The sequence below is a fragment of the Carcharhinus amblyrhynchos genome, chromosome 3 (assembly GCF_965287045.1).
Source record: "Carcharhinus amblyrhynchos chromosome 3, sCarAmb.v2.hapA, whole genome shotgun sequence".
NCBI lineage: Eukaryota > Metazoa > Chordata > Chondrichthyes > Carcharhiniformes > Carcharhinidae > Carcharhinus > Carcharhinus amblyrhynchos.
The window spans coordinates 25,966,322-25,986,004 of NC_137326.1; the positions used below are offsets into that span (position 1 = coordinate 25,966,322).

A 19,683-nucleotide genomic window follows, 5' to 3' on the forward strand; every position below is an offset into this window, starting at 1 on the left:
TTTGCTATTGTAATCCAAGCACCATAGCTGGTTCATTTCAATCATCCATCCAAGATGTGCATGTTCAAACACTCAAATACTCCTGGTTCCAAGCACACAGTTAGTGCAATAATTAGGCTTTATAAAATATATACCCGCAAATCTACAATTTTCTCTGACACAACAGAAGATAATTTTAAACTGACTAAACCACATTCAAGATACATGCTGCTTTTCCTTCTTCTTTGGCAGTCCCTCAGGGCTGTGGGAGAGGAGAGCTCAGCGGTGGCTGAATAATCCAATCCTTGAGCCACAGACTCTGCCGCAAAGGTGGGGCAGGTGGTGTTTGATGAGGCGGGGGGTGGCACACTCTGGATTCTGCATAGCTCTTTCCGCTGTTTGCATTTAGTTTCCACTCAGCGAGGCTCAAGGTGATTGGCACCTTTGTGAGCGGTTTTTCTTCACTTTATTTAAGGCACATGAATCCTATGTGTTGATAAGGATGTCGCACATACACAATGAGGTTTTCAATGTGTTCTTGTAGGTTTCCTCTGCCTTTCCTAGTGAGTGCTTGTCATTGCAAAGCTCAGAATAGAGCCTTTGGTTGGTTGGGCACACAGACAATGTGGCCCACCCATTGCAGCTGGTTACAGGTGACCAGTAGCTCGATGCTGGGGTTATCGGCCTGGGAGAGGGCGCTCACATTGGTATACCTATCCTGCCAGTGGATTTGCGAAGGCGGTGTTGATAATATCTCTACAGGGACTTGAGGTGTCTGCTGTACATTGTCCATGTTTCCGATGCATATAAGAGGGTGGGACCACAGCTGTTATGTAGAAGGTGAGCTTGGTGCTGGGTTTGCTCTGTTCCTCAGGTGTCCAAAGTTTGCACTGGTGCTTTAGATGTCTGCTTGCGCCGAGAGGATGCTCTCGAGGTATGGAAAATGATCCAAGTTGTCCAAGGATTCACCGTGGAACTTGATGGTCATGTGGCAGTTTTTTTTTGTGGCAGGAGCAGTTTGGTATACAACCTTTGTTTTCTGGATGTTTAGTCTGAGGCCCATTCTCTCTCATGCTGCAGCTGAGGGGTGGTCTTGGTTCTGGTTTGCCTTTCCAAAAGAGGTAGCCATCAGCTTGTTCTCCAAGCTGACCTTCTCCTGCCAATTGTGTTTCACTCAGGGCTAGATGTCAATGTGGTGGCATTGGAGCTCTCCGGCTATGATGGCAATGCGACATTCAGGTCTTTCATAGTTGTCCACAAGGGTCCTGATGTTCCAGGTCCCGGAATCCATTTTGATAGGTGGATTGTGGAGTCGATTGCGGCATAAGATGCATTTGCATGGATTCTGTTAACACGAGTTGGCCATTTCACACTAATCACCATAGGGTCCCAGTGAAACAAAGTCTTGGTCCAATGGCAGAGAGATCCGAAATGACTGGAGACCAGGCTCTGCTGAAGGAAGGGAATTAACAAATGCTAATCCTGGCAGGCAACCGGCTCCTCTTCAGGAGCAGAGGCCAGCCTGGGTAGGTGCTGTTCTTCCTAAACCCCAGCTTGATGTGCTCTCCATTATCTGTTACACATTTCCTCTGACTCATGCAGCTACAGTTACAAACTCAAACCACTAGTGTTATAAAATTACTTCAGTGCATAGATTGCATCGCTGATGTCACTTTTCAGAAGTCTTTTTTCTCATTTCTGGTCTATCATCAGATCTTTTACATTCAATATTATGTAATTTAAAATATTGCCTCAAGATCAGTTATTTTTGGTAACGAGCAATCTTTCGCTAGACTGTGTGTTCTGACTGAAAAAAGAAGATAACCAACCAAATAAATCAGTCACAGCTCTCAAAATGTAGACAAGTCTAACAAGAAAACGCATTTTCTATTCCTCAGTGACAGTGTGATGAATTCTGGATTCAGTCCCACCTCCCCATTAATGGAATTCCTCTTCATAACATAGTAATTTACTTTGTTAACTAGGGAATCAATTAATGAAGAATTGTAAGAAAGTAAATCAAAGCTGTATAGTGGACAGATGCAGTGTTCTTTGCCAGCGCACACCTTAATCCTGCTCAACTACTTGATGCAAAAGTCAATCTTGAATTATTAATTTGAAAATTCACTATGATTTTCAGCTCCTGGACAGGTGTGAATTTTTAGCTTGGGTTTGGGAACTGGACATATGTTTCCAGGCCTTAACCCTACACAATAAGCTTTGGTTACGTCCTCTGCAATGATCAATGCCCTGGCTAACTGAAAGCCAGGGAACAGGTTCATATTCAACCAGGTAGGTGGGCGCTCAATGCTAATGGGCCAACGGGAGGTCCCTCGGCACTCAGACTGGGAGCCCTCAGCCCGCGAGATAAGAGTTGGTGATATGGATATGCAGATGGTAAGGGATGTCAGCAGGCGAGTTAGTGTCACACTGTCAAATGTCATACTTATGATGTGGAGATGCTGGCGTTGGACTGGGGTAAACACAGTAAGAAGTCTCACAACACCAGGTTAAAGTCCAACAGTTTATTTGGTAGTAAATGCCATAAGCTTTCGGGGCTCTGCCCCTTCGTCAGGTGAGTGGAGAGAAATAAACCTGTTGGACTTTAACCTGGTGTTGTGAGACTTCTTAAAATGTCACAGTTGCCAGCCATGATCCTGGAGGGAAGCCCCTTGAGGAGCTGGCCAGTGGCTGCCCAGTAGATGCTATGAGGCCGGTGGAAGAGGGGTGTGGGTGGCAGGCCTTGGGCAGTGGTTCAACTTTCATTTGATCTAGTGTGCCCCCACCTGTGCCCACCACATTGGCTATATCACTGCCCACATTGTCCGCAGAAGATCCCAGTCTGCACAGGAATGAGGCCTTAACCTAATTAATTCAAATTGGCCTAAATTAGTTACCCATGTCTTTCAAGTTGGCTTGACACCATGGGGAACCAGCATGAAGGATGGTGCTGCCAAATTGTATACCCACCCACCTCCGATTCAGATCCTGGCCGGTTTGAAAAATCCAGCCTGTGCATTCTAACAATTTACCAACACTTCCACAGATGTTCCGGGTGCAATCTCGGCTAAAAAGAATTTACTTTATCAATTAGCTGGTAGCTGGTTCAAAATATCCAAAATTCCGAAATTGATATTGAGTCCTGATGTGCAGTTACATATAGAGTTATTGTGAAATTAAAGACTGCACACATGGAAACTCAAAAGGAACACGGGAATTAGAACACCATGTCAAGAACACCCGATGGATACGGTACCAGAATTTAGCTGCCACCTCATTTTTGGGTGTTGTTAATTTTATCCTCAAACTCATCTCCACTCATTGAACAATAATATCTGCACCCAGGCTTACTGACCTCCATGGTGACCTTTCTCTTCTGGTCAGCTGCATTCTCAGGTACTGGATTTGAGGAAACTGCTGGGGCTGGCAGTGCAAAGCATTCCTTACAGACACGGTTGTGCCGACTATTATCTGCAAGTGGCTTGAATTCTGAACATTTACCACAGATAATCTGAAAAAGAAAAGACAACATCCTTGAAACAGGTTATGACTCTAAAAACCTTTAATGTCCTGGCTCCAGTCTTCAGATTTATGCAATTTGTTCCATTCTGTAACCAAGACAAGCAGCCCACTCGCACGCACTTGAAATATTACATGTGTCATCACTGCCACAAAATGAGTTTTTTTTTTGAGTGTTACGTTGAGCAGTGTGTCTGCACAGTCAACCAAAATGAGACATACTTGGAAGAGAGTTCATTCAGTAACCAAAAGCAGACCATTATGTATGGGTCTTATTTTAAAGAACCAAATTCCTGATGTTTTCAGTAATATTTAATGAATGGCAGAGAATTAGCTCTAAATGTGTGGTGGGGGATGCTCTACAAGAATAATATTATTTTGAAGGTTTATAACAGCTTAATGGTCCTCTTTGAATAGTGGTTTGATTTTTTTTTGCATGGGAATACCACCACAATTACTCATTTTCCTACCTCCATAACTTCACTCACTTGCGCTCCTCACCTCAGCCCATCTGCTGTTCAAACCTTCATCCATGTCTTTGTTACCCCCAGTCTCAACTATTCTAATGGTCGCCTATGCAACTTTCCACCTATTAAAGCTTTGCTAAACTTCATCTCTTTCCAAACTGTGCTTGCTACACACATCCAAATTTGCATCCTGTGTTCAAACCCATCCACTGCCTTGTGCCTGCCTTTCTGTGTAGCCTGCTCCAGCCTCATAATTCAGAGATCTCTATACTCATCCCAATTCTGGCCCCTTTCACATCCTAGATTTTCTTCGCTCCACCATTAAAGGTCAGGCCTCTAGCTGCCTAGGCCCTATACTCAGAAATTCCTACCACGTACTTCTTCATTCTCTTTTAGTAACTTCTTAAAACTCACCACTTTCACTAAACTTATTGTCACCTATCCTAATTGCTCAGTATCAAATTTTGTCCATTAAAATTCCTAAGCGCTTTTGGTGTTTTATTACATTAAAGATACTATCGAAAGGCAAGTTGTTGAGAAATTTGAGATCAATTCGGTCTCACTTTCAAAAGACCATATCACCAGTGCTGAATGCTATCCCTGTGGAAATCTTTATTGGTGTTTGACAAATTACCTTGCGAAGGCAGCATGTCAACCTTGGATCAAAATCCTGGAACACTCTTCCTAACAGCTCTGTTGGTGCTCCTACAACATGTGGGCTGCAGAGGTTCAACAAGGCACCTCACACCGCCTTCTCGAGAGCAATTAGGGTTGGGCAATAAACATTGACCGAGCTAGCGATGTCCACATTCCATGAACTAATGAATAAAAATCTCTGATATCTCCTCCTATCTTCCCCTTGAACATGAATCCAACCAATAAGCATCAAAGCATTGGGCGGGATTTTCCGGCCTTGCTCGCCCCAAAACCAAAAAATCCCATCTGCGGTCAACCGACCTTTCCATGGTCTGTCCCTCGCCCACTCCAATTCCTGCGACCGACAGAACAGTAAAATTTTCCCCATTGTTTCCAAGATTGTCATTGATCTTCATTCCATGGAATACAACCCCAAGCTTGAAAATCCCATTTCTAACTCTTCCCCAAGATCATCAAACAGACTGCCCAGAAGACCCAGGATTACAGCTTGTTCTTGCTCAGCAAGATTGAACTTTTCCCCCCATCTTGACTGTATTTTTCTCCCTGTCAAGTTGCTTCCCATCCATATCTGTGGCATTTGCAAAGCCCTTTGCTACTTCTAACAGGTTCTAGTTTATTTGTCCTAACCATCTCTTTTTCATCACAGACACCCAATCTCTCTACACCTCCAATCTCCCGAGTGTGTCCGAGGCTCTTCCAGTTCTTCCTTGAACGGAGGCCCAACCAGTCCATATCTACCACCACCCTCCTCTGCCTGGCTGAACTTTGTTCTCACATTGAATGACTTTTTTAACTCTAGCCATTTCCTCCAAATAAATGCTGATCTGTTGAATGTACAAACGCATTAGTTGTATCTGTCTTTTGGGGGAAACTGGAAAATTTCCACCCTTCCCTTGTCTACACTTGGTCCATCTTTGACTTTTCCCTTCATTAACTTGTCTGTCTTCATTTCCTAGGACAGACGATTGATCCATATTCATGATGAGCTCACTGATCCCCACAGATATTGTCACTATTCTTCCTGACACCCTGCTTGCTGTAGAGGCTGTAATCCATTTCCCCCATTTCTCTGCCTCTCTAGTTACTATTCTGGTGATGCAGCTTCCCCTTTTATTACTTAATCTTGCCTGCATTCCACCCTCTCATAGTTATTCCCCATTTAAATTTCACAAAACTAAAAAACCCACTTCACAATTTATACTCTCCCTTAAATAGTCATTAAATTTTCCTAGACCCAATCTAAAGTGTTTCTTACCTCCCAAGGATTTACTTCTGTTCTTTGCTTGTCCCAGCAAACTGTCTTTCATAGTGAGGGTCTTTCTCCTGGCGATTATCCTTCTTGCACAAGCTGGACAAATCCCCAGCCTTATTTCAAATCCTCACAAATTTGTTCTTTGCAGTCTGAGTGTGAACTTCTATCCTCATTCATGCACAGTAGACCATAGAGACTTTCAGCCTCTAACAGCTCTCTCACTCTCTCCCAGATGCTGGCAAACTGTCTGTGTCCAAGTGTTTTCAGAGGATCTTAGAAACTCTTCCAATCTCAAACGTCATCTCCATGGCAATATGAATCACACAGGCCTTGTAACCAAGTAGAAAATGCTAATAAGACCCTAACTGCCTTTTATCTTGGGAGTAAACAAATCCAATGTTCTTGACACTTTCCTGGAACTTCGGAGATTAACATTCTAATCACTGTAAACACAGTTGCGGCTGCCTTTGCTTTCAAATGTGAATATCTTGCACCTCATTTGCAGGAAAAGGACAGACCTCCTTTCAATTTTGAATAGCCACATCACCCAGGCTTTCTGTCAGGCAGACTTCAGAATAGGTCACATAACACCTGTCCATTTTATCCTGAATCAAAGAGATGGTCCCAAATCTTACAAAACCTCATATTTATAATATTCCTCAGTTAGCGCCTGACTTGCTGAGTAATTGCAGCATGTGTTTGTTCCAATTCATTTTCTCCTTACTATGCAGCAATAGGAGCAAATCATAGGAAGCTCAGCAAGTAGAGGAATTCTAGCTAGATGGACAGAAATCAATGAATCGCTAAGATTTCCTTGAGGACCCTTTGAAAATATATGCATTTAAAATAATAAAATTGAAACAGATGGCCCAATTCACTACATTAGATCTAAACAAATGAATTCATCTGCAATCAGGCTCTCGATAACTGCTCCATTTCGGAAGGAAATACAAATCAACACAAGCATTTATCAGTCATGGCAGTGGTGTAATCATGCATCTTTACTCATCAAGATGTGATGATCCACAACCTAGTCTTCAAAACACATTTTTTACTCATTGAAAATATTTAATGATGTGTTCCGATGTGCAAATTTGAACTACAAGGTTTTTCTCCTCCCACATTAGACAAAGTGAGAGAGATGAAAGAAAACAAAATTTTAGAAAAAGGAATTGACATAATGTTAGTCAAACAGCAGATAAACAAAACAGAGATAGTGGAAGTGAGAAATGCTCAAAGTAAAATCTTTATATATAAAGACAGAAGCAAATTACTGCAGATGCTGGAATCTGAAAAATCTCAGCAGGTCTGACAGCATCTGTGATGAAAGAATAAAGCCAACATTTCGAGTCTAGATGACTCCGTCAGTCAGACTGGCTGTTTTTGCTTTAAATATAAATGTGCTTTTAGTTGCATATAATTAAGACCTCAAAGATGTTTGATTTTGATACTTACTGCATTGCATTGTTTACAGTGATGACGGCGTTTTGTAATTGAATTAAAAGTTTCACTACAGCTTTTGCAGGCTTGCTTTTCCTTATCACGCTTTGTTTTTGAAGCTCTTTTACCAGAATCCATCTGAAAGACATATTTAAATCAATTGTATAAGATTATTGTACAATTCCTGACATTGCACAACACAAATGCTGAAATGATACATTATTGGTTCTTGTAGATTAGAGCCTGTGATTTAACACTGTTAGCTGCATTGGAACAATATGTTGAAGCATCTCTATGTAGTGTCCTCTTTGATTGAGGGTTGCTAATCATGGTTTTTGGCATTGAAAAGGTTAATAATCACACAAGCTGAAAAATCACCTAAGCTGCAAACTGTATCTCGGTCACACGGGAATGAATCATAGAATCCCCACAGTGCAGGAGGCGGCCATTCGGCCCATGAAGTCTGCACTGACAACATTTATTCTGCCTACCCCATGACACCAAGGGACAATCCACGGAACCTGCACATCTTTGTACTTTGGGTGTCTTTCGGGTCAAACCAAGTAAACAAACTTAAATTACATTTGGACAAAGAAAAAGGGGGTGACTCCCCAAAAGGAGGGGGAATGGCCCGAACAGAAACAAAAAGTACAAAGAAAACTTAAGACACGTCAAATCAAAACGTGATTGTCGGGGTCTATAAGGCACTTCAGCCCCTGCGGTGCCCAACGGGCACGGAAGGTCTTTGTACTTTGGGAAGAAATTGGAGCACCTGGAGGAAATCCACACAGACACGAGGAGGATGTGCAAACTCCAAACAGTCACTCAAAGCCGAAATTCAATCTGGGTCCCTTGCATTGTGAGGGAACAGTGCTAACCATTGTTCCATCACACTGCCCACAGGAAAGCTATGAGAAAGCCACAGGCCTTGATTAAAACATACACAAATAAGAGTCTAAGAGTGTTCAGTTGAACAATGTGCAGCTGCAGCTTGTTTGCCCATTAGAACAAGGAACAATGGAAATGGCAGTGATGGGATGTTGATATAATTATTGGTCAGACATTCAGCTATCATTGCTTGATGATATCATTAGGATGACATGCACAAGTTCTAATTGGATAATACCCTTATGTATGTATAATGTAAACCTAATCAATTATTGAGAGTGGATATAGATATAACCTCTATGCAAATGTAAATCTTTTATTGGTATATGCTAATGTCTTATAACTGGAACTTAACTATAAATGACTGTTTAACTCCTGGATCGAGGTTCTCCCTGGTGAATCACTAGTTGGGATACTGGGTCAGCCTGTACTATAGTCCGTGTTAAAGGCATTGTCTGAAACTCCAAGAGTCTTTGTTTTTCTTGAGGGTGAGTGAAGTACACTATATCTGAATAGCTCTATTTATTTCCACAACAGCCACAATCTCACCATAGGGCAAGGCAAGAAGGCCCATCATATCGAGATTAGTCATGATCGAAATCAACGATGGAGTAGGCTCGATGGACCTGCTGCTCCTACTTCTAGTTTCTATGCTTCTAAGTCAGATCCCAAAGACTACCTGTGTTGTTCAGTGCCTATACCACATGTGCTTTTGGCGTTATTCAACACCACATATAAATCATCGAGGGTTAGCACTAAATTGGCCGCCTCATTGAAATATCATGTCATACAATAAATATAGGTGAGAAAGGCCATCTGGCCAATCCCAGCTCAACTTTCTAGAAAATAAACTGTTCCCCTATCAATAAATTTTACTCTTTACAACTAAATCCTAATCTGTTCCCAGATTACATCCTAAACACTTACTACTTGATCTTAAGGAATAGCTTTTTATGCAGAACGTTGTCAAACACCTTTTGAAAATGTAGTTCACCAAATGACAGGGAATTGCAAAGTACGTCTCTTATTCTGAAACATCACTTCCTCAAAATGTTGAGAGTTTGATCAGGTGAGATCTTCCCTTTCTGGATTCACGTTGCCTGCTGTTTACCAGCTAACTACACTGGTCATCCTTAAACTTATTCCGGATAATTAATTCCATTGTTTTCATACTTTTCCATTATATTTTAATTGGTACTTGAAAAGAGACTAACTAGTCTTTTACTGCTTCCATCTGCTTTGCTATCCATTATAAAAGAGAAAACTACATTGGCCTGTTTCTAACTTACTCTATGCCTTCATCATTAAAGTAAATGCCTCAGTTATTCTCACCACATGCCATTTTACAATTTGGAAGGCAGCATTATTTTTGTAATCATTCCAGTTTCTTCAATAATATTCTGTTTAGTTAACTTTTCTTTAAGAAGGCAAAGTACTGATCATGACCAAAGTGACCAAAAACTCTGTGCTTTTTAAAATAAATAAAATGAGGATAGATGCCAGTTCTTGAAAATAATTTTCAGTTTGATTTTAATTGCTATTCATCAATTGATTTATTTATTCTACACAACGTACAGTATTGACAGAATCCTAGAATGCAAGCTAATTTTGAAGAATTTATCAGCAAAACCCGTTCTTTTTCTGTCAAATTGTGAACCCAGTTTATTGTTCCAACTTCAGTCATAAAGGCAAGATTGAATGTGCAGTTCAGCAACAAAAGTAGCACTCGTAAAATGTTGCCAGTTCTTTATTTGCAAATCTTGACAATGCTTTTGACTACAATTAGAATAGAACATTGATTTAGTGCTAGCCTTCTATTATTCATAAGTACAACATTAGCACTAAAATATTTACTGGTTCAGAGCATTGTTAAAACCTCTGCATCTAACTCTTAACATAAATGTTTCATGAGAGCGCTTTACAAGATTAATACATTGTGCTTGTTCATCTCAAGCTAGAATGGAAGAAATCTATTTCATTTTCATGAACCATATTATAGGTTTTTCCCCTCTTTTTCAATGATCTTGGTGTTTTGTTTTCTCAATAATTTTCTTCCTTTTTCGCATGAAGGTACTGGGCCCCCAAATAAGATTTCACAGGCATTGTGGCCACAGAACACTCTTCCTGTGCAACCTCGAGGCACTAGTTGAGTCCAGAGGCATCATGGCAGGGCCTGGTGTTGTCTCACTCAATCCTCACTAACACTTGAACGTCTAATACAAGTTCCTCTTTTCACTTTCAGGAAGGAAAATTAATCATAGCAAACCTGCTTATTATTGTGGCAGACATTATCTAACACAGTTGCAATGAACCTGAGTCAAGTGTGACCCAGTCATCTATACTAGATGCAAACAGACGTTTGCTCGTGGGGTTTGCCGAACAAAATAAAACATGCTGAAGCTTTCCATCTTGCACTTAACTGGACAGGACTGCAAGGATACCAATTCTGTAGAGAACTGCAATCTGGAGAGGAGTGCTGATTGGTTGGAAAATGGACTTTGATAAGCAGAGACATTGCTGTGGAAAATGCACCAAGGAACAGTTAGCTACCAATGTTTTGTTTAAATTCAAACCAGGTAACTTGACTCCAATTGGTCAAGGCATTGCCATGAAGAATAAATCAGAGAATGGCCATCCCCCAAGCTTTTGTTTAGTTGAAAAAGGGGCAATGTGTACACCCTGAACTGAGTTTCTGACCTCATATCCCCTCCAACTCCAAGACCACCCACGTGCACATCCAGAAAATCATTCATCTCCACTCCTGTCTCAACTCCAATGGTTCAGCCCCGATTGTGGGCAACACATTTTGGAAAAGGGCACAAAGGCTAAAGTGTAAATAAGATGACACGAGAAAATCATTTTTACAGAACGAAGTTAGGATTTAGAATGCATTGCTGAAAGGGTGTTGGATACATGTTCAATTATAGTTTTCAAAGGGAATTGGTAAGTACTGGAAGGAAAAGAAATAGAGGGAAGAATGGGGCAAGGGAACAAACTCAGATCTTCAAAGAGGCCTGTGCAGAATTGAGAGGAAAATGGCCTCTTTCAGTGTTGCATTAGTCTATGGTTTTATGATCTGCTGACAGTTGTTTCAATGCTTTTGCTACCTTCAGAGTTGACTATCCCAATGCTCTGCTGACCAATCTCCCATCTTTCATAAACCTAACTTCATCCTGCTGCCTGTATCCTAACTCTCATTACCCCATCACTCCTCTGCTTGCTGACTTTAAAGTTTAAAATTTAATTATTAGTCACGTGTAAAGCTTACATTAAGAACATAAGAAATAGGAGCAGGAGTAGGCCATTCAGCCCTTCGAGCCTGCCCCGCCATTCAATAAGATCATGGCTGATGTCGTGTCTCAGTTCCACATTCCCGCCCTCTCCCCATAACCCTTAATCCCCTCGCTTATCAAAAACCCATCAACCCGCGTCTTAAAAATATTTAGCGAGGCAGCCTCCACCACTTCAACGGGCAGAGAATTCCAGAGATTCACCACCCTTTGAGTGAAGAAGTTCCTCCTCAACTCCGTTCTAAACCACCCCCCCTTTATCTTGAGGCTGTGCCCCCTAGTCCTACTGTCCTTTCTGAGCGGGAAGAGTCTCTCCACCTCTATCCTATCCATCCCATTCATCATCTTATACATCTCAATGAGATCTCCCCTCATTCTTCTAAACTCTAACGAGTACAAGCCTAGTTTATTCAGCGTCTCCTCATAGCTCAACCCCCTCAACTCCGGCATCAGCCTAGTAAACCTCCTCTGCACTCCCTCCAAGGCCAAAATATCCTTGCGTAAGTACGGCGACCAAAACTGCACACAGTACTCCAGCTGCGGCCTCACCAATGCCCTATACAGCTGCAGCAAGACCTCCCTACTTTTATATTCATTCCCCCTCGCTATGAAGGCCAGCATCCCATTCGCCCTCCTGACCACCTGCTGCACCTGCAGGCTGGGTTTTTACGACTCATGCACAAGGACCCCGAGGTCCCTCTGCACCGTCGCTTGCTGCAGTTTTTCGCCCCGTAAGTAATAGTCCTTCCTACCATTATTCCTACCAAAGTGGGCCACCTTGCACTTGCCAACATTAAATTCCATTTGCCATTTCCTGGCCCATTCGCCCAGCCTATCTAGATCCTTCTGCAGACTCCCCACACCCTCCGCGCAATTTGCCGTTCCACCAATCTTGGTGTCATCAGCAAATTTCGACACCATACACTCGGTTCCCTCCTCCAGATCATCTATATAAATGGTAAATAGCTGAGGCCCCAGCACCGACCCCTGGGGCACTCCACTAGTCACCATCCGCCAATCCGAATAGCACCCATTGACCCCCACTCTCTGCCTCCTATTTGACAACCAATCCTCTATCCATGCTAACACCCTACCCCCAACTCCATGCCCCCTTACCTTCTGCAATAACCTCTTGTGAGGTACCTTGTCAAACGCCTTCTGAAAATCAAGAAAGACCACATTCACTGGCTCTCCTCTATCCACCGCCCTAGACACATCCTCATAGAACTCCAATAAGTTTGTCAGACACGACTTCCCCTTAACGAAACCATGCTGCATCTGCTCTATCAAGCAATTCCCCTCAAGATGCCTCGCTATTTCCTCCTGGATGACGGATTCTAACATTTTACCTACAACAGACGTTAAACTAACTGGCCTATAATTCCCTGCCTTTTGCCTGGCACCCTTCTTAAACAACGGCTTAACATTAGCCACTTTCCAATCTTCCAGCACTTCCCCGGAATCCAGCGGCGTCTGGAAAATAACCACCAAGGCATCCACTATCACCTCCGCCATTTCTTTCAGAACCCTCGGATGCATTCCATCCGGTCCTGGTGACTTGTCCACAATCAGTCCCTCCAGTCTGTCGAGCACCGCCTCTCTAGTAACAATAATGTCATTGAGACCCTCCAGTCCTACCACCTTTCCATCGCTAACACCCGGCAAATTATTCACGTCCTCCTCCGTGAAGACCGAAACAAAAAAGTTATTCAGGACCTCAGCCATTTCCCCATCCCCTACCACTTAGTCCCCCCTCTCATCCTCTAAGGGACCAACGTTCACCCTAGCCAGCCTCTTCCTTTTTATATATTTATAAAAACTCTTGCTATCCTTTTTTATATTAAGCGCTAGCCCAGCTTCATAGTTTATCCTACCCTTCTTTATCAACTTCTTTGTCAATCTTTGTTGACATTTAAACCTCTCCCAATTCTCTTCTCACCCACTACTCTTAGCTACTCTAAATGCCTCCGCTTTTAATTTAACACTTTCCTTCACCTCCTTCGTTATCCACGGCTTATTACTTCTCCTCCTACCGTCCTTTTTAACCATCGGAATAAATTTCTGCTGAGCACCAAGAAACATCTCCTTAAAGATCCTCCACTGCTCCTCAGCAGACCTACCTTCCAACGCGCTCCCCCAGTCAACATTTGCCAATTCTTCTCTCATCCTACCGTACTCCCCTCTGTTCAAACAAAGGACGCGTGTCCGGGAACCCACTTTCTCCTCCTCCATCTGCACCAGAAACTCCACCATACAATGATCACTCTCCCCAAGAGGATCCTTCACCACGATGTCCCTAATTCTACCCGCCTCATTACATAACACCAGATCCAAGATAGCTCGCTCCCTCGTCGGCTCCAACACACATTGTTCAAGGAAACTATCCCGGCAGCATTCCAAGAACTCCTCCTCGAGCCCACCGCGTCCAACATGGTTCGACCAATCAATATGCAGATTGAAATCTCCCATAATTACTGCCGTCCCATTCCTGCACGCCGCACTTATTTGTGCGTTAACAGCCCGCCCCACCTCCAGATCATTATTCGGGGGCCTATAGACGACACCCACCAGCGTCTTCCTCCCTTTGCTGTTCCTAATCTCCACCCACAACGATTCCACGTTCTGCTCTTTGGTTCCTATATCATCCCTTGCTACCACCCTGATGCTATCCTTAATCAGCAGAGCTACGCCCCCACCTTTTTCCTCCCTCCTATCCTTCCTAAACACTTGATACCCCTGGACATTCAGCTCCCAGTCCCTGTCACCTTGCAGCCACGTCTCTGTAATGGCCACCAGATCATATCCATTTGTGCCGATCTGCGCCACCAGCTCATGCACTTTATTCCGAATGCTTCGTGAATTCAGATAAAGTGCCTTCATCCCAGCCTTCACCTGGACCCTATTTGCCAGAACACCACCAACCATACTCACGCCCCCTACTCCCTTTATTATTGGGACATCCTCGGCCTCTTCTCTTACCTGTACCGTCTCCTTAACTTTAGCCCCCGTAACGTCACCTACCCTCGCACCCTTCCCCCCCCCAATTAGTTTAAAGCCCTGTCTACAGTCCTGTTTACATGATTCTCCAGGACTCTGGTCCCAGCACGGTTCAGACCAACCCCATCCCGCCCGAACAGGTCCCACCTACCCCAATACTGATGCCAATGCCCCATAAATTCAAACCCATTCCTCCCACACCAATCCCTGAGCCACCCATTCACTTCCTTAATCTTATCAACCTTACACCCGTCTGCACTCGGCTCAGGCAGTAGCCCAGAGATAACCACCTTGTTGGTTCTACTTTTTAATTCCATTCCCAGCTTATCATACTCCCTCCCCAGATCCTCAGTTCGCATTTTGCCTACGTCGTTGGCACCCACAATAACCACAACGACCAGATTCTCACCCTCCCACTCCAGGTTCCTCTGCAGCCCAGATGCGACATCCCGGACCCGAGCACCAGGCAGACAACACACCCTTCTGTGCACTTTGTCATTGTGACAAAGGACAGTGTCAATACCCTTAACCCCACTCTCCCCAATTACTACTACGTTCCTTTTCACCTTCTCTTTGCCTATGTCCTGCTGCATCACTGTACCGTGAAACACTGCAAAGTGAAATTCCATAATCCGTCGCATGTTCGGATCAATGCACCTAACCAGCACTTCTTTCAGACTTTGGGAGGAAACCCATGCAGACAAGGGGAGAACACAGACAGTTACCCAAGCTGGGAATTGAACCTGGGTCCCTGGCACTGTGAAGCAGCAGTGTTAACCACTGTGCTGCCATACCGCCTTACAGGGGCTTACAGTCCATCACCACATCAAATTTTAAAATGTCATTCCTGTGTTCAAGTTCCTCCATGCTTGACCCCTCCCAATATCAGTTACTTCCTTAGAGATCTCTACACTTCTCCAATTCTGGCCACTTCTACACACCCAATTTCCCCACCATTAACAGCAATGCCATTAGATAGCTCAATGCCTAAGCTCTAGAATTCCTAACTAATTTTTTTCCATTGCTGTACCTTCTTAAAGATCATTTGAAAAGTTACACGCTCGATGAAGCAGTTAGTCACCTTTGCTAATATTCCTTCTTTCACTCAGTGCCAATTTTTAGAATGAAGCTGCTGTTTAACACTTTGGGAGATTTTATTCCCCACATTAAAGGCGTTTTAAAAACATTGTGCCATTGTTCAATCTGCACATTAGGGTGCATTTAATTGTCTCTTTTGCACCATTCATCACACTTCTGGGTGTGCATCAATGCAAAATACCCAGTGTAATTTTTCAAAGCAGTGCTATCTGTGGGAGGCAGAGACCTAGTGGTATTATTGCAATTGATCCAAAAGCTTAGCTAATGTTCTGGGAACCCGGGTTTGAATCCCACCACGGCATATGGTGGAATTTGAATTCAATAAAAAAATCTTGAATTAAGAATCTACAGGTGATTTTGAAACCATTGTTGATTGTTGGAAACACCTATCTAGTTCACTAATACCCTTTGCGGAAGGAAATCTGCTATCCTTACCCAGTCTGGCTTACATGCGACTCCAGGGCCACAGAAATGTGGTTGACTCTCAATTGCCCTCTGACTAAGGGACAGTAGAGATAGGCAATGAATGCTGGCCAGCCAACGACGCCCATGTCCCACAAATGAATAAAACGAAATACTGCAGTCAAGCCATCTGACATCCCTTGGGGGAGGCTAGCTCCACCTTGATTGATTCTGAGATCATGAAAGAGAGGTTAAGTTTAAAAAAGGAACTTGGGGGAAAAAAATAAATGTCTACTTATAGCTCAACTTGTTAGAGTGTGTGTCAGGAAAGCAAATTTACATTTACATGGAACTCTCTTCTGGCAGGAACCATATGGCCTGTAGCCAGGCAATGTAAAAATGGTGTTGGCTGCCCTTAGCATCACTAAGATATATCTAAAACTAGCAGTGTAATATAGTCACAACGTGCACTGCTGTTTTCTGTTAGCATGACATTTTTGGCTTCTGTTTCAAACTGAGTTGTAACATTTGTTGTTTCTTGCATAATTTAGATTAAAATAATTTTTGGATTTTACCACTGCAATATTGGAATTCTAAGAAAATTGACTTGTTTGTCAGAAATTCTATTTTTAATCATGCCTTTGAAAGTGGATTTGCTGGATTGGTAACATTCAAATAGGAACGCAGTGCAAAAATGATCGACTTTATTTCATGACAACATCATAAGTTACATTTAAAGGATCACCATCTGACATTTCTGCCAACTCCAGCATGATGTCATCACCAAACATGCCTTGCCCTCTTTTACCTTGTCCCACCTCACCATCCAAAGCCCCAAATACTCCATTCAGATGAAGCAGTGATCGACATACACTTCTTTCACTTTAGTTTCATGCATCCCCTACTCACAATGCAGTGTCTTCTACATTGGGAGACCAAACACCAACTGGATAACCGTTTTACAGAACACCGTCAGTTCCCATGCATGATCCTGACCTTTCTGTCACTTGCCAGTTAAATTCACCATCTTGCTTGTTCGTGCTCACATTTCTATCCTTGGACTGTTGCAATGTTCCAGTGAAGCCTAACACAAACTAGAGGTACAGCACCTCATTTTTTAATTAGGCACTTTACAGCCTTCTGAACTTAACAGCGAGCTCGGCAACTTTGGATCATGAACTCTCTCCTCCATTTTTTTCTCAACCCTTCCCCCTTAGGACCGCCTGTAACTTTTTAATGCTTTGCTTTCAGGGAGCATTGGCCCTTGTTCTGTTATTAACACATTTTGCCATCTGATTTTTAAGCCTCTATTAGCACACTCCTTAGTCTTTAACACTCCTTTTGTCTTGTGTCCATGACATCTTTGTCAATCCTAAGCTTCCACCTATCCCTGACTTTCTATTTTGCTGCACATCTTCCACAGCATAAAATATATCACATTTCTACCTCTTCAGCTCTAAAGAAGTCAGACCCGAAACGGTAGGTGGCACAGTGGTTAGAACTGCTGCCTCACAGTGCCAGGGACCTGGGTTTCATTCCTGACTTGGGTCAATGTCTGTGTGGATTTTGCTCATTCTCCCCATGTTTGCGTGGGTTTCCTCCGGGTGCTCCGGTTTAAGAACATAAGAACATAAGAAACAGGAGCAGGAGTAGGCCATCCAGCCCTTCGAGCCTGCCCCGCCATTCAATAAGATCATGGCTGATCTGTCGTGGCTCAGTTCCACATTCCCGCCCTCTCCCCATAACCCTTAATCCCCTCTCTTATCAAAAACCCGTCAACCCGCGTCTTAAAAATATTTAGCGAGGTAGCCTCCACCACTTCAACGGGCAGAGAATTCCAGAGATTCACCACCCTTTGAGTGAAGAAGTTCTTCCTCAACTCCGTTCTAAACCGCCCCCCCTTTATTTTGAGGCTGTGCCCTCTAGTCCTACTGTCCTCTGAGCGGGAAGAGTCTCTCCACCTCTATCCTATCCATCCCATTCATCATCTTATACGTCTCAATGAGATCTCCCCTCATTCTTCTAAACTCTAACGAGTACAAGCCTAGTTTATTCAGCCTCTCCTCATAGCTCAACCCCCTCAACTCCGGCATCAGCCTAGTAAACCTCCTCTGCACTCCCTCCAAGGCCAAAATATCCTTGCGTAAGTATGGCAACCAAAACTGCACACAGTACTCCAGCTCTCTCATTCCAAAGATGTTGGGTTAGGTTGATTGGACATGCTAAATTAACCCTTTGTGTCCTATCAGGATGTGATAAGTTAGAGCGATTAGCAGGATAGCTAAGCGGGATAGGGCCAGGACAGGATTATTGTCGGTGCAGACTCGATGGGCCGAATGGCTCCCTTCTGCACTGTAGGGTTTCTAGATCCTTTCTCGATCTACATTCTAGAAACATTCACTGGAATCTGATCATCATTCACATCAGCCGGATTTTCCCATCCCACTGCACTGAACAGAGATGTGGATGGCCACCAAATTCTCTGACCTCGCTGCAGTGGGAGCGTGGCGTGACTGGTAAGATTGCACCCATTAATTGTGGTTCCCTCTCCATAATTGCTACCAGTTCTGCTGAGTCTTTTTTCCAGCATTTTGTGTGTCTATATCATGCTTCTGATGTAATATGGTATCTCAGTGGAGAAATACAGTTTTTGTTGTGGTAACTTTTCTGCAATGGATTCCAAATGAGATTACATCATTTGGGCATTAAAACACAACAACTGATTGCTTGAAAATATTACAAGGCATTTTGTTTAATTTGATAAAACTTGAAATTAGGTGAGAAGTATTGGCTTGTGTTCCTGATCCAATGTTAACCTTAGCGTCTGTAATATCTAGATGTGTGTGGACAAGTCCCCAGGACCGGATGGAATGCATCCGAGGGTTCTGAAAGAAATGGCGGAGGTTATAGTGGATGCATTGGTGGTTATTTTCCAGACATCGCTGGATTCTGGGGAAGTGCTGGAAGATTGGAAAACGGCTAATGTTACGCCGTTGTTTAAGAAGGGTGCCAGGCAAAAGGCAGGGAATTATAGGCCGGTTAGTTTAACGTCTGTGGTAGGTAAAATGTTAGAATCCGTCATTAAGGAGGAAATTGCGAGGCATCTTGAAGGGAATTGCTTGATAGAGAAGACGCAGCACGGTTTCATTAAAGGGAAGTCGTGTCTGACAAATTTACTGGAGTTCTATGAGGATGTGTCTAGGGCGGTCGATAGAGGAGAGCCGGTGGATGTGGTCTTTCTGGATTTTCAGAAGGCGTTTGACAAAGTACCTCATAAGAGGTTATTGCAGAAGGTCAGGGGACTTGGAGTTGGGGGTAGGGTGTTAGCGTGGATAGAGGATTGGTTGTCAAATAGGAGGCAGAGAGTGGGGGTCAACGGGTGCTATTCGGATTGGCGGATGGTGACTAGTGGAGTGCCCCAGGGGTTGGTGCTGGGGTCTCAGCTTTTTACCATTTATATAGATGATCTGGAGGAGGGAACCGAGTGTAGGGTGTCGAAATTTGCAGATGACACCAAGATTGGGGGAAGGATCTGCAAAAGGATCTAGATAGGCTGGGCGAATGGGCTAGGAAATGGCAAATGGAATTTAATGTTGGCAAGTGTGAGGTGGTCCACTTTGGTAGGAAGAATGGTAGGAAGGACTATTACTTACGGGGCGAAAAACTGCAGCAGGCGACGGTGCAGAGGGACCTC

At 43.4% G+C, this 19,683-nt stretch overlaps 1 protein-coding gene across 1 annotated transcript in view; it reads right to left on the reverse strand.

Annotated features, from left to right (window-relative positions):
* Nucleotides 1-19,683, reverse strand: part of LOC145337651 (FYVE, RhoGEF and PH domain-containing protein 3-like) — a 95,710-nt gene that overhangs the window by 10,360 nt on the left and 65,667 nt on the right. The window contains exons 14-15 of the mRNA XM_080182471.1: nt 7,330-7,452; nt 3,335-3,490 (exon numbers count right to left, since the gene is read on the reverse strand). Of these exons, the coding sequence (XP_080038597.1) occupies nt 3,335-3,490; nt 7,330-7,452 (279 nt within the window). The remainder of the gene's footprint in view (nt 1-3,334; nt 3,491-7,329; nt 7,453-19,683) is intronic.